Source organism: Lepus europaeus, chromosome X (assembly GCF_033115175.1).
Source record: "Lepus europaeus isolate LE1 chromosome X, mLepTim1.pri, whole genome shotgun sequence".
Taxonomy (NCBI): domain Eukaryota; kingdom Metazoa; phylum Chordata; class Mammalia; order Lagomorpha; family Leporidae; genus Lepus; species Lepus europaeus.
Window position 1 is genome coordinate 68,159,359 of NC_084850.1, and position 16,028 is coordinate 68,175,386.

A 16,028-nucleotide genomic window follows, 5' to 3' on the forward strand; every position below is an offset into this window, starting at 1 on the left:
CAAAGTCTAAGAGCTCTGCATGGATACAAGGCAAATAGGATCATATTCTATATGTTTCTGCTGGTGTAATTCACCAACAGAAAAGAAGTAATCAAAAGTGAAAAGTAGCTCATATGTTGTTAATAATTAAGTAAAGCAATTATCCTAAAGTGACAACAAATGCTACAGTTCACATAACTAAAGGGCAGTAAGTGTAAGGGACTATGGACAAATGAACAGCAGATTATTTTCATGGCTTATTTAAAACAGACCAAAAATAAAACTGTTAAAATGTACAATAGATGGTTTCTTAAAAGGTAGTAATTGCTCCTCAAAAGTTTCAAAGACAGAATCAATGTCACTTAATCTATAGGGGGGAGATATTTGAACAATACCCAATAGCTTTTCCATGTGAGTTTCTCCAAATTAATGAGACTAAAGAGGATATAAAAATAAAATGAGGGGTCGGCACTGTGGCACAGCAGGTTAACGCCCTTGCATGAAGCATCAGCATCCCATATGGGCGCCAATTCTAGTCCTGGCTGCCCTTCTTCCTATCCAGCTCTCTGCTATGGCCTGGGAAAGCAGTAGAAGATGGTGCAAGTCCTTGGGTCCCTGTACCGACGTGGGAGACCCAGAAGAAGCTCCTGGCTCCTGGCTTCGGATCGGCGCAGCTCTGGCCGTTGCAGCCAATTGTGGAGTGAACCAGCGGATGGAAGACCTCTCTCTGCCTCTCCTCTGTTTAACTCTTTGAAATAAATAAATAAATCTTTAAAATAAATAAATAAATAAAATTGAACTTTAGTATGTACTATTCCTTAAGCACTAGACAGACTTTGATATAAAACATATAATACATGAATAATTGAAAATTTAGCCACAACCGGCAAAAACCCCAGCCTGTTTTAGCATTTTATTCACTTATTTAAAAAATAATTTTAATTGGGAGCCGGCGCAGTGCTGTAGCAGGTAAAGCCAGCATCTCATATGAGCACTGGTTCGAGTCCCAGCTGCTCCACTTCTGATCCCGCTCCCTGCTAAAGTGCCTGGGAAAGCAGCAGAAGATGGCCCAGGTCCTTGGGCCCCTGCCCCCACATGGGAGACCCAGAAGAAGCTCCTGGCTCTTGGCTTTGGATCAGCCCAGCTCTAGCTGTTGCAGTGATTTGAGGAGTAACACAGCAGATGGGAAAATTTTCTCTCTGCCACTGCCACTCCGTAACTCTGCCTTCCAAATAAATAAATCAATCTTTAAAAAACTGTAATGCTTAAATTTTCATTAAACAAATTTTAATTGATATACAATAATGGTACACACTATGAGATTCAAAGTGGTTTTAGATGCATGTATATAATGGGTGGTGATCAAATCAGGATAATTAATGTATCTACATCCTCAAACATTCATCACTTCTTTGTGGCAAGAACATTAAAAATTTACTCTGCTAGCTGTTTTAAAATACACAATACAGGGGACGGTGCTGTGGCGTAGCAGGTAAAAGCCACCACCTGCAGTACCTGCATTCCACATGGGCACTGGTTCAAGTCCCGGCTGCTCCACTTCTGATCCAGCTCTCTGCTATGGCCTGGGAAAGTAGAAGATGGCTCAAGTCCTTGGGCCGCTGCACCCACATGGGAGACCTAGAAGAAGCTCCTGGCTCCTGGCTTCAGATCGGAACAACTCCGGCTGTTGTGGCCAATTGAGGAGTGAACCAATAGACTGAAGACCTCTCTCTCTCTCTCTCTCTCTCTCTCTCTCTCTCTCTCTCTCTCTCTCTCCCTCTCTCTTTCTCTCTCTCTGCCTCTCTTTATTTCTCTGTAACTCTGACTTTCAAATAAATAAAATAAAATACACAAAACATTACTGTTAACTATAATCACTCTATGGGGCTGGCGCCGTAGCACAGTAGGTTAATCCTCCACCTGCAGTGCTGGCATCCCATATGGGCGCCAGTTCTAGTCCCGGTTGCCCCTCTTCCAATCCAGCTCTGCTGTGGTCTGGGAAAGCAGAAGAAGATGGCCCAAGTCCTTGGGCCCCTGCACCCATGTGGGAGACCTAGAAGAAGCTCCTGGCTCCTGGCTTTGGATCATGCAGCTCCAGGCATTGCGGCCATCTGGGAGTGAACCAATAGAAGGAAGACCTTTCTTTGTGTCTCTCCCTCTCACTGTCTGTAAATCTACCTCTCAAATAAATAAATAAAATATTTAAAAAAAACTATAATCACTCTATTGTGATTATTTACCATTATTTATTCCTCCTAGCTAAATGTAACTGTATTCCTTGACCACCCTCTCCCCATCCCTATTCCTACCCTCAATATAATCCAGCAACCCCACTATTGAGTATAGATCCAAAAGAAATAAAATCAATAAGTTAAGGAAATATCTGTATTCCTGTTTATTTCAGCACTATTTACAACAGTCAAGATGCAGAGTCAACCCAGGTGCCCAATAACAGATGAATGGATAAAGAAAATGTGATATATGAAGAATCATCAGAAGGTTGACAGAAAAACCATACACAGATTTCAAAATTTTCTTGCACCAAAATAAGCTCATGTTAACTTGTTACAACATTTCTAAACAGTATTTAATCTGAGGTAATAAGGTTAAGACATCAATTTGAAAACAGTCCTTATCAGAGCAAGAAAAATTCTGCTAAAAGTGAAGCAAGAACAAATATTAAATAGATGGTGAACCTTGGATTGAATAATTTTGAAATCACTGATGTTTTACAGAAGTTCATGGGGACAATGCCTCAAGTAAATTAGTAGTTAAATGGATAACTAATTTTAAGGATCATCTAGGGGTAGGTGGTGGTCACAGTAATTAAGATACCACTTGGGACACTACATCTCTTATTGGAATGCCTGGGTTTGAATCCTGGATTTGATTTCAGTTTCAGTTTCCTGCTAATTCACACCCTGGGAAGCAGCAGATAACAGCTTAAATAGTTGGTGCTATGACACCCATGTGGGAGACTGAGACTGAGTTCTAGGCTCCTGACTTCAACCTGGCCCAGTACCAGCTATTGCAGGCATGTGGGAAGTGAACCAGTGGATGAATGATCTCACTCTCTCTCTCTCTGCCTTTCAAATAAATAAAAAGAAGGGACCATCACACGGATTTGTGAAGAGAGAAGGAATCTTGTTTGTGCCCAAATTGAAGCGGACTGACAATAATAGCAGAAAAAATAGCCAACACCACAGACATCTCAATTGGTGTCAGCTTCAATCCATTTGAAAAATTCTGACTAAAAATTTTAAGTGGAGCTTTCTGTTTGATGGGTGCCAAAACTACTGTGTCCAGAGCAGCTGAAAACAGCAGCAGAGCTCTTAATGGAAATTTTAATAGAATCATGATCCTGAAGCATTTCTTCAAAGAATTCCAACAGGGGATGGAATACGACTTTACCAATATGATCCTGAAAACAAAGTACAATCAAAACAATGGCTACCAAAAAGCAGAAGTGTTCCAATTAAAGCAGAAATGGACCAGTCAAAAACAAAAATCATGGCAACAGCTTTTTGGGATACTCAAGGTATTTTGCTTGTTGACTTTTGAGAGGACACTGCATGTTTGTAATCATGTGGAATCTAAAAACACTGATATCATAGAAGTAGAGATTGAAACAATATCAATAGTGATTTGTTGTAAATAAATTCAAGAGGATCATCTGCATGGCTTCAAACACTGGAACTAATACTTGGCACAATGTATTTTCTGAAGCACAAACAGGATGAATAAAAAAATATGTGTTTAATTAATAAAAGTAGTTTCAACCACTTTACATGGAGATGTTTGCCAAATTATATACAAACCAAATTGCAGAATTTTTGAAAAAAGAAGCAGAATTTTTGAGTTAAAGGGAACAAAAGGCAGAATTCAGTCCTTACATTTTATAGATGAAAAAACTGAGGGAGCTAGTTAGTAGAAGATCAAGCATCAGCACTCAGTTCTCCTGGCTTCCAAATAAGTGTTCCTTCTACCACAGCACATAGCCTACTTGTGTTAGGGCTAAAATCCAATATAAGCATTTCTTCATTTTAATAATGTTTAAAAGGTAATGATAAATTCCTTACTTGTAATCTATTATAATCATATTAGACTTACTATACAATATACTTCTCTGGAACTGGCTAGTATTCTTGAGATAATTAGGTTTTAACAATAGCAGGCATTAATTACAAGGAACTCCTTTTTGATTTAAAATTTGTTGTACATCAAATTGTAGCTTAAAACTGACAACTATTTTTCAGTTTAAAACTTAAAATTTGGGGAGCCAAAATTAAAAAGAATTTTAAAAAGTATTAAAAAAGAATGTGTCTCATTAACATTTTTATTTTTATTAGATGTTGATGTGATAACATTTTGGATATACTGGGGCAATATATTAAAATATTTTAAAATATATTAAATATATTAAAATAATTTTACTTTTTAAAATTTGGTTACTGGAAAAATTTTTAAAGATTTATTTTATTAAAATACATTAAATAATTTTATTAATATATTAAATAATTAAATATATTAAAATACATTAAATATAATTAAATGATTTTAAATATATTAAAATGTTTTGTATTAAATATGAATTTATTAAAATAATTTAAATATATTAAAATAATTTTACTTTTCTTTTTTTTAATTAAACTTTTATTTAATGAATATAAATTTCCAAAGTACAGCTTATGGGTTACAATGGCTTCCCCCTCCCAAAACTTCCCTCCCACCCACAACCCTCCCCTTTCCCGCTCCCTCTCCCCTTCCAATCACATCACGATTCATTTTCAATTCTCTTTATATACAAAAGATCAGTTTAGTATATATTAGGTAACGATTTCAACAGTTTGCCCCCATATAGCAACACAAAGTGAAAAAAAAAATACTGTTGGAGTACTAGTTATAGCATTAAATAAGAGTGTACAGCACATTAAAGACAGAGATCCTACATAATATATTTTTTAAAAATTAATTAATTTTCTATGCCATTTCCAATTTAACACCAGTTTTTTTTTTTCATTTCTTTTTTAAATTTGGCTACTGGAAAAATTTTTTTAAAGATTTATTTATTTGAAAGGCAGAGTTACAGAGAAGCAGAGGCAGAGAGAGAGAGAGGTCTTCCATCCACTGATTCACTCTCCAGATGGCCACAATGGCCAGAGCTGTACTGATCCGAAGCCAGCAGCCAGGAACTTCCTCTGGGTCTCCCATGTGGGTGCACAGGCCCAAGGACTTGGGCCATCTTCTACTGCTTTCCCAGGCTACAGCAGAGAGCTGGATAGGAAGTGGAGCAGCCGGGACTCGAACCAGTGCCCACGTGGCACTGCAGGCAGTGGCTTCACCCATTACTCCACAGAGCCAGCCCCAGAAAATTTTTAAATACATGTCTAGATTCATTATATTTATCTTGGATAGCTCTAAGAAACCAATAATAAATATCTAGGGGTAATCATTTGCCACATAGCTTAAGATATTACTTGGGATGCCAGTACCCTGTTATCACAGTGCCTGTGTTTCAGGCCAGGCTCTGCTTCTGCTTCTTCTTCCTGCTAATCCACACACTGGGAAGCAGCAAGTGATGGCTCAAGGACCTGGGTCCCCATCAACTGCTTGGGAGACCTGGATTGAATTCTAGGCTCTTGATTTCAGCCTGGTCCACCTCAACTGTTGGGGTATTTGGAGAATGAACAAGCAGATGGAAGATCATTCTCTCTGTCCCTGTATCACTGCCTTTCAAATTTAAAAAAAAAAAATCTAAGGTGCTAATACTGGGCTACATATTCTCTTAAGTGTTATGGTTTGAACAAGATTTGGCCTTCAAACTCGTGGAGATATTTAAGGTTTAAAGACCAGAGTCTTATGTTAATGGTACTAAAAGAGTGGAAACATAATCTGGTTATGGTATTTAGCATGTGGGCTTACAGGCAGGTCATTAGGGATGTGCCCCTAGAGGGCACTTCTTGTGAGAGGTCTGATTATAAAACCCTGAGCCAAGCTAACACTCTCTTCCTCTGCTTTCTGGCTCACCATACAATCATTCTTCCGCTCTTTTTCTGACACGGCCATCCTCTGGCCACAATATATTTGAACAAATGGTGCCCACCTGATCTAGAACTATGATGTTCTAAAACAATGAGTCAAAATAAACTTACTTCCTTGTAAGTAGCTTGTTATAGGTATCTTGTTGTAGTAATCAGAAGCCAATACACTAAAAGCAAGTTACACTGTAAAAATTGTCTACATAATTAACACTCAATTTCTGTGCTTAAAAACATGCAAAAAATCACACTAAATCTAGAAATAAACTTTAAATATGTATTTTTCCCCAGATTTGCACTTTTGGTTTTGGTTTAAAATAGTAACCGGTTTTATATCTGTCGCACACACATAAACTTACAAGAAAGGAAGGAGGCTGAGAAGCACGTCAGGAAAACAACGTCACTTTTGCACCTTGGTTATTGAGAGAGGCAGGCATTTGGTGCAGCAGTTCAAATGCAGGTTGGGATGCTTGCCTCCTATATTGGAGTGTCTGGGTTCAAGTCTCGGTTTTGCTCCTGATTCTAGCTTCCTGTTAATGTGCACCCTGTGAGGCAGCAGATGATGGCTCCAGTAGTTTTGTTCCTGCCATCTACACAGGAGCCCACCTCCTGGCTTCAGCCTGGCCCATCTTCCTAGATGTCAAGGGCATTTGGGAAGTGAAGCAGCAGATGGAAGATCTCTATCTGTCTCTGTCTCTGCCTTTCAAATAAATAAATTTTTAAAATTCTTTAAAAAAACCAACACATCAATGTAAGCTTATTTAATTAAAAACAAATGTTGGCATATGACACCATGAGATACTCTACAAATATACACCAGATTAAAACTCAAAGATTTTTAGGAATTTAACATGCATACAACAAAACAAAATATATTTATAATTTATACCTTTGCTCCATCTGAAATACCATCCCAGTTTCCACCACTCAAGGAGAACTTTCCATTGCCTATACGCAGTAGTATCTCTTCAGGAGTATCATTGGGGCCATTAGCAAATGGAGTGTAGCTATTAATAAAATAGATTTTAATATACATCAGAGGCTAACATACATATTAAATACAACTGAAACCAAAGAATAGCAGACTACATGCCAATATTTATCATACTACTTAAGAATATCCAATATTTCCCTTCACCGTTAACATCAAATTTCATATTACAAACAACAGATTTAATCCTAGTATATTATTTAATAAAATGGATACCCTTTTCTTTTATCTTAATCAGTTAATCAATGAAGTAAATCTATGGTCTTAAAACCAGAGCACAATAAAATACATTTTCTTTCAGGCATAAGTTAGCAAACAAATATATTTACTATGAAGAAAATGTTGACCTTACATAATTATAATAATATTTTAGTGTATTGGTTCATCTTATTAATATTTTATCAGTATTATCATCCAAATAAAGTTAATACTTTAATTAATATTCACAAAAATTGGTTGGTTAAATAGTTATATTAATGCAATAAGAAACTCCATAGTCACTGAAATAATTATGTAGATCAATACTCATAGAAAGACAAATATATAGAGTTCAAAGTTTTTCAAAATTAGTTATAGAATGACAAAAGGGGATCAATTTTGTGCCATTTTTATAGATGGAACTGAAATTGCTATTTAAATTTTGGAATGCGAAGAGCAACTTACGGTTCAAAGTATGAAAAAGATACATTATTGTGTTAATGTCTTAATTCCCTCATGTAACAAGTAAATTAAGATAACACTAAAACACAAATACACTCACAATTACTTTTTTTGTCAAAATACTTGAAAGCAACAAGCTAGAAATTGTATTACACAGACTGCATTTAATATGTGAATTTTACCTTTAAGTTCAGTAGTAACTTCGGTTTATAACTAGTCTGCATTAGTTTGTAATTGTCTTGTAATGCACAGGAAAATATACTAACATATATAATTACCATGAAGTCAGTAAACAATGTGTCACCATTTTTATAACAAGTTGATATGTCAAATATATTTGAATTATACTAAATATACTCTTAAAACATCACACCTGGGGCTGGCATTGTGGCACAGTGAGTTAAGTTACCACTTGCAATGCTGGCATCCCATATGAGTGCTGGTTTGAGCCCCAGCTGCTCCACTTCCAATCCAGCTCCCTGATAATGTGCCTGGGAAAGAAGTGGAAAATGGCCCAAGTGCTTGGGCCCTTGCCACCCACGGGGGAGACGCACATGATGTTCCTGGCTCCTGGCTTCAACCTGGCTGTTATGGCCATTTTGGGGAATGAACCAGTTGATGTAAGATCTCTTTCTCTCCCTCTCTCTCTGTAACTCTGCCTTGCAAATAAATAATCACACACAAACCTAAAAATCACACCCAAGTATATTATAATTACTTGCTAAATCTGGCCTTTTTCTCTGTCATAAGTCTGTTAGAATAAGTTCTACCCTAAATTTTCATTTCTAACTAGAAGTACTACTAATTATTAAAAGTAAAATAGCACTTGCATTATTTGTAAATTACTGATATTAACATAGTCCAATTGTTATACATTTGTTTTGAATGTATCTTTATCTTTCAGAGGAAGGAAATTATGTTACTGTAGTTTAGTATTGTTACCACTTAAATTTGTTATAAAGTACAATGTTACTAAATCTATATTGCTAAGAGAGCCAAAATTCAAGTTAAAAAAGTTAATACCAACAAGGTCAGTGGGCAAATTCCTGCTGAAACATAAAATTAAGGTCTGATCAAGTAAACATTTTCAAAAAGTACTTCACTCAATGTAAAAAAAAATGTATATTTTAAAGTAGTATCAGTTGAAAACTATCTTTTAACTACTATAACTTAATACTACTTCATTTCATACCTTACTTTGTTTTTTCATTTGATAAGCAAAAATATATAATATTTGGAAATGTTAATAGCATCTTCCTTAAGTTTATTTTCATCTGTCCTCTTTCTAGATGAAGAAATGTTAGTGAAATTTAAAAAAAATGATGTCAGTACTTTTGAGAATATATGTTTCTTACCCAGCCAACATCGTGTAAAAAAGGACCCCTAAACTCCAAATATCACAAGCAGCATCATATCCCTGTTGCATAAGAACCTAAGAAAGAAATACAATGTGGTATTATTCAGTCTAAACTCAATTTTCTCATCTAAAATAAAACTGCTTTGATTCTAATATTCTTTCAAATGTTCACAATAAAAAAACCTACCTCATTTTTGTCATTTAATGTTAAAGATTATGTCTTCTGCAATTAGCATACACTGAATAAACAGGTATTATTATATGATGATTAAGTAACATGGACAATGCAAAAAATTTTGTTAACATGATCCTTTACCTCAATCAACTTTCACTAGTCCTCTGAGGAAACCAGATTAACATGTACAGAGTATTTAATATATACTATAAAAAATACTAAGGCTTTTAATTCTGATACTGACTCTATTTATAAAGTTTACATTATTATATTTCAATTTTAAATAAAAGGAAATTGAGGTGAATATTAAGTAACTTGCCCAACATCACAACACTAGTTAAGTAGTACAGCAGGCATTACTCTAGACCCTGTGCTTTTAATATCTATAACTGCCTGCTTACTATACACACAATGGTAGGATAACGTATGATCTCAGGAAAGCAAAACAAATTTATATTTTACATACAAGGCTGATATCTTGAAAACAGCGGTATATTTCCGGATCACAAAGGCACATTTAATAAATTCTGAAAAGCCTCATGAATTTTTCATATAACAATGCAGTTGGCTGGTATTTTGCTCTTAGAGCCAATGTTAATAACAATCAAATATCTTTATTCATGTGAGATTTCTCTATGAGTTAATAGAGTTTGCTTGAAAAAATAAAGAGATGAAATGAGGCCTTTTTTTTTTTCATTTGGAAGAACAAACCCACTTAAAACCTCTAGGCATAGGAACAAAGTAGAAACATTATTAATGCATTAACATTGGGTATTGCATAAAATACCCGGCATGGCCATTTCATTTATAGAAGGCTAAAAATATTAATGTTTGGCTTTCACAACTGCCACAAATTAATAATGACTATATACTAACTTAAAATTCAAGGTATAATTTTCTTCCTAGTCAAAGTATATTTATTAAGATACACATGTGCAGAATTGAGACGCTAAAGAGGATATCAAAAACCATACGTAGGGTCCAAGATTGTGGCATAGCATGTAAAGCCACTGCCTGCAATGCCAGCATCTTATATCAGCACCAATTCATGTCCCTATTGTTCCATTTCCAATCTAGCTCCGCACTAATGGGGAAAAGCAGCAGAAGATGGTCCAAGTGTTTGGGCACCTGCAACCCACCTGGGAGAACTGAAAGAAGCGCCTCACTCCTATCTGGGAAGTGAACCAGCAAATGGAAGCTCTCTCTCTCTCTCTCCCAATCTCTGTAATTCTGACTTACAAATAAACTAAAATAAATGTTGAAATATATATATATATATATATATATATATATATATATATAACTGGCTTATAGAATCAATACAAGCAGAGAATACAATGGCCCTAATAAATGAGGTACAGCTGTTCTATGCATAGTACAGTAAACCTAAGCTTTTATACTCTAGGAAAATATAAACCTTACTGTTTTATTCCCCTCTTCTTTCCTTTTCTCATTACCGCTTTCATTTCTGGGTATAGCCATGTTTTCTCTGGTTCCCTGACACAATGCACAGCCAATGTTTAGGGCCACTGCTTACGAAATAGTTGGATAGGTAAGGGTTAGTGAGTGAATCAGATATGAGTATTTCACATTTCCATAACCTTATTAGTTATGAGAACAGAGTTGCACAGGAGGTATCACATTGCTTAATTAGCGGCAATCATGAAAAACTTGTTTTAGATTTACCTTACACTTAAACATATTTTACATGGATAAAGAGGAGGTTGTCCACTTTTGTTCTAGAGCTAGCTCTCACTCCCCTATAATAGTGAGAACATAAAGTCACATACAAACACACACAAAAAAGGCAGAGCGATGGGATGAATGAAAGAGTATAGTACAGAGGCCATCTTACAAAATTTTTTACTTGCATCAGGTTGTTTACAAAGAAGACAGAAGTCACAATTAAATTAGTCAAAGACCTAACCTTCTAATTTGGCATCCCAAATCAACAAAAAGTAAAATACACAGAGATTCCCATTATCTTTGATCTGAAGTTCAAATTAACTCATATTTAGGGCAAAACATATGACAGCTCAAACCCAGACAAAGCAGGATAACTTGAAAATGACTTCATCAAGAGCTGCAGGCAAAAGATTTTTCAACTTTATTGTAAATGCCATTAATTCAGGAACATTCTTATACCTCAGTAGACATTAAGTATTAGTTGAATAATATAACAATGTATTTGCCTTTATAAAAGTATAAGATAGATTTAGAGATATATTAACTTTTGCAACATTAGTAGAAAAGCATATCTACTGAGTAAACCTTAACAGGTTGATCAAAATGATGCATATCCTAAAATGTCAGTGAATATCCCCTCTTTTTGTTTAGCTAAAATTATAAATAATCAGCAGATCTCTGGGGGCCAGCGCCGTGGCTCACTTGGTTAATCCTCCACCAGCGGCGCCGGCATCCCATATGGGCACCGGGTTCTGGTCCCGTCTGCTCCTCTTCCAGTCCAGTTCTCTGCTGTGGCCCAGGAGGGCAGTAGAGGATGGCCCAGGTGCTTGGGCCCCTGCATCCCCATGGGAGACCGGGAGGAAGCACGTGGCTCCCGGCTTTGGATCAGCGCAGCGCCGACCATAGCGGCCATTTGGGGAATGAACCAACGGAAGGAAGACCTTTCTCTCTGTCTCTCTCTCTCACTATCTGTCAAATAAAAATAAATAAATAAATAAATAAATAAATAAGAAAAAAAAATAATCAGCAGATCTTTTAGCCAACAAGGATTCTTTATGCACTGTGATGAAATAATGAATGGATAGTCCCACAAATGCTATTATCTACTGAAGTGTCTATATGGATACTAGAATCTTTCTGATCCTAGTTTCAAACAGAATACATTTTATATACTTCATTAATATCTTTTGACAGGATCTGAAATTTTAGAACCTTTACCAAAAATGTCTTCTGTGATTCATTCACAACAATTTATACACACACACACACACACACACATATAGTATATATATATGTATATGTATATACTGATTATTAGCAGGGGCTTAAGAATTTGATACTAAAAATTTTCTAAGCATTTTGAAAATACAAGTACTAGCTAACGTTAGTCTAGGTTCTAATTATGAAGAAGTGGTCTCCACATTCCCACCTGAAAACCTTCACTATTACAATGGTCAAAGTGTCTGACTACAATGAAAGTCTGTTAGGACAAAAAAAAATTAATGGCTTGTATTCTACTCTCTGTATCTGCATTCATTCAAAGATGTTTACATAATGATTAACCTAAAAATATTTACCTAGCCATTAATCTAAGTACTGACACACTGTATATTTTTCATTTTAATGTGTGTTTTGAGTTGTTCATTTGGGACACATTCACCCCTAACTTGTTTACAATGAGAAGATTCCATAATACCAATGGGTCTTGGTCCAGAAGAGTAAGTCAGTAGTAAGAAATTGCCCATAAAAATGGTTATTCTATGCTCTGTTGTGATGTATACTGCATAAACCTGTTAGAATATTTAAGATGAGCACATATTGTATGTTTAACAGAAGAGCCCCAATCTCAACTATTCTGTCCTCCTATCCTATAAAACCACTGAAGTCTCCTAGAAAGGCTAATATTTTTATGTCCAAACTGTTATCACACTCTTGGGAAGCAGTACAATAACTTCTTATTGGATGATATGTCTCAATTTTTATTATGGTAAATACAGTACTGCATGTTACAACACAAAAACATGTAGATAAACTACTCTGAATTTCATTAAAATACAGACTAGATAAATGCATAATTTCTTTTAAAAATATTTATTTATTTAAGAGGCAAAGTTACATAGCGAGAGAGAGAGAGAGACAGAGAGAAAAGTTTTCCACCCACTGGTTGACTCCCCAAATGGCCCTAACAGCCGGATCTGGGCCAATCCGAGCCAGGAGTCAGTAGTTTCTTCCAGGTCCCCGACATGAGTGCAGGGGCCCAATCACTTTGGCCATCTTCCACTGCTTTCCCAGGCCATAAGCAGAGAGCTTGATTGGAAGAGGAGCAGCTGGAACTCGAACCAGTGCCCACATGGGATGCCGGCACCTCAGGCAGAGGCTTAGCTTACTACGCCACAGTGCAGGCCCCAGTGCATACTTTTTGAAAGAGAAAATATTTATATATCCTATAAAAGGCCCATAAGACAGGTATAAAGCATATGCCAGGGGCCGGCACTGTGACGTAGCAGGTAAAGCTGCCACCTGCAGTGCTGCCATCCCATATGGGTGCCAGTTCAAATCCCGGCTGCTCCACTTCCATCCAGCTCTCCGCTATGGCCTGGGAAAGCAACAGAAGATGGCCCAAGTCCTTGGGCCCCTGCACCCATGTGGGAGACCCAGAAGAAGCTCCTGGCTCCTGGCTTCGGATTGGCACACCTCCGGCCATTGCGGCCAACTGGGGAATGAACCGCAGATGGAAGATCCCGCCCCTCTCTGTCTCTTCTTCTTTGTCTGTATAACTCTGACTTTCAAATAAATAAATAAATCTTTTTAAAAAATCAGTTGTCATTTTTTCCTCAGTATCACTATCTTAGAGCAAAATTTAGTAAATTTTAAAGTAAGAATTTATTATTATTAGAAAGTCACTTTCTATGTTTATTTTCATTAGAAAAATTTTCTACAACTTACTTTAAAACATAGATTCAGGAAACAGGCATTTGGCACAGTGGTTGGGCCACCACTTGAGATACCCACACCCCGTCAGAGTGCCTGGGTAAAGGTCCTGGCTCTGCTCCCACTTCTAGCTTCCTACTGATTCATGCGCTGGGAGGCAATGGACGATGGTTCAAGGGGCTGGGCCCCTGCCACCCACATGGGAGATGTGGATTGAGTTCCTGGTTCCTGGCTTTGGCTTGGCCCAGCCCCAAATATTGTGGTCTTTTTGGGAATAAACAGACTTCTGTCTGTCCCAACCCCTTGACCTTTCAAATAAATAAAGTTTCATTGATCATAACATACAAACAGCTTGTTTTACGTCTAATGTGTAATGTTACCATGAAAGGGCCAGTATTTCATATAAACATAAAATTCAAAATATGCATGTGTGATAAAAATCTTCAAATCATTTTACTCTGCCTCTTCTCTGATTTGGCAAATCCAATTTTTCAAACCTGAAGAGTTTAACATATCTTGATTTGTTCTGAACATAAGGTAATTTTTATTGATTAGAATTACCCATTAGCATTATAAGGGTACTTCAAAAAGTTCAATGAAAATAGAATTAAAAGATGAATTTAGGGAGTGGACATTTGGTCAAACAGTTGGGATGCCTGCATTCCATACAGCAGTACCTGGATTTGATTCCCAGGTCCTGACTCCAGCTTTCAGCAAATCCAACCACTGGAGGCAGTGGTGATGGCTCAAGCAGTTTTTCCTGCCACCAGCCAAGAGACCTTGAATGGGTTCCTGGTTCCCAGCTTTGACTTGGCCCAATGCTGGCCATTGCCGGCATTTGGATAATATATGGCAAATGGGAGATCATTTCTCTACTCTTTCTACTTCTCAAATAAAAAAGCTAAGTTTATTTTGATGCACTAAATTTTGAAATCCATGCATAGATTTTTTTCATAATATGCATTTTCCATGAACTTTCTGAAGTACTCTCATATAAGCACAGTTCCTAACATGAAAACAAAACTTACAAAGAATTTACAATGGTCAATGACATCCCTGATAGATTTTTCAACAAGTTAACACTCACAGCTATGAAAGTAGGTACTGTCAAAGCTTCTTTCCCATAGCCAGAATTGATTACTGGAATTTCCCAAATGTGTAATCTTCACTCCCACAGCCTCTCTGGCCTCACATTTCCTGACTCTTCCCCCTAAGATCTATGTACAATGTTATTTGCCATTAAAAAGACCCTCTCTGTTCATAAAAACACCTGTAAGGCTAATTTTCCGAAGAGTCAAAATATCCTAAAAAGAAAGATGCCACAGCCATATATGCATGCTATGCATAATGATATAAATTATCTCGTATTCAGTACAAACTAATTTATCTGAAAATGTATCTTACTTTTTTACTAAGTGAATACTGGATTTTGAAAAAGTCACGTAAGTACTTTGCACTTCAGTTTCCTCATTTAGAATATGCAATAATATGTTCAAGTTTTGTGGTTAGCTTTACCATACCTTCTAGTTCTAAACTGGTATGATGCTGAAACTAGAATATGGCTTAATGTAACATAATAGTCTGATTATTACATTCAGGTTAGTTTTATATGATAGTCACTAATTCAAAATTAATATTAGGGTTTATCAAAATTCACTGATTTATAGTTGCGAGAGGACAAGATAAATCAGCTTTTACCTGTCTACCATAATATATACATGACATCATATACACCCAACTGAAGAAGAAGATTAAAGACAAATACTGAAGTTAAAAAAATACCTCAGGTGCTACAAAGTTTGCAGTGTAGCATGGAGTTAAGAGAAGTCCATTTTCTCCTCGAAGTTGTTTTGCAAACCCAAAATCACAGATCCTAATTGAATCTGCATTGGCTGATTCATCCATGTATAAAATATTACTAGGTTTAAGATCACGATGAACAACCTTGAACATAAAATAAAAAGTATCACATTTCTATAGTTAACTAAATATCTGTGAAGTAAAACATTCTAATACTATTTCCAGCAAAAGAAACTTCCTCAATCACAAAAACCTGAAAATGTTTTTTTCTCCAACCTTAACAGTCTGAAGTATACACCAGAAATTGTATTTCTATCAGATAGATGCTCCTGTTTTAAATATCCAAACCCAACACTCAGCTCCACTTTTGTACACTAAGACTCTACTAAACAACTCATCCCAAGGTGAACA

At 36.3% G+C, this 16,028-nt stretch overlaps 1 protein-coding gene across 4 annotated transcripts in view; it reads right to left on the bottom strand.

The window, feature by feature from the left end:
* RPS6KA6 (ribosomal protein S6 kinase A6) overlaps positions 1-16,028 on the bottom strand; it is a 152,429-nt gene that overhangs the window by 32,078 nt on the left and 104,323 nt on the right. For all 4 annotated transcript variants that reach the window (XM_062183246.1, XM_062183244.1, XM_062183243.1 and 1 more), the window contains 3 exons: positions 15,600-15,761; positions 9,024-9,100; positions 6,907-7,024 (listed from right to left, as the gene is read on the bottom strand). In XM_062183246.1, coding sequence (XP_062039230.1) covers positions 6,907-7,024; positions 9,024-9,100; positions 15,600-15,761 — 357 coding nt within the window. The remainder of the gene's footprint in view (positions 1-6,906; positions 7,025-9,023; positions 9,101-15,599; positions 15,762-16,028) is intronic.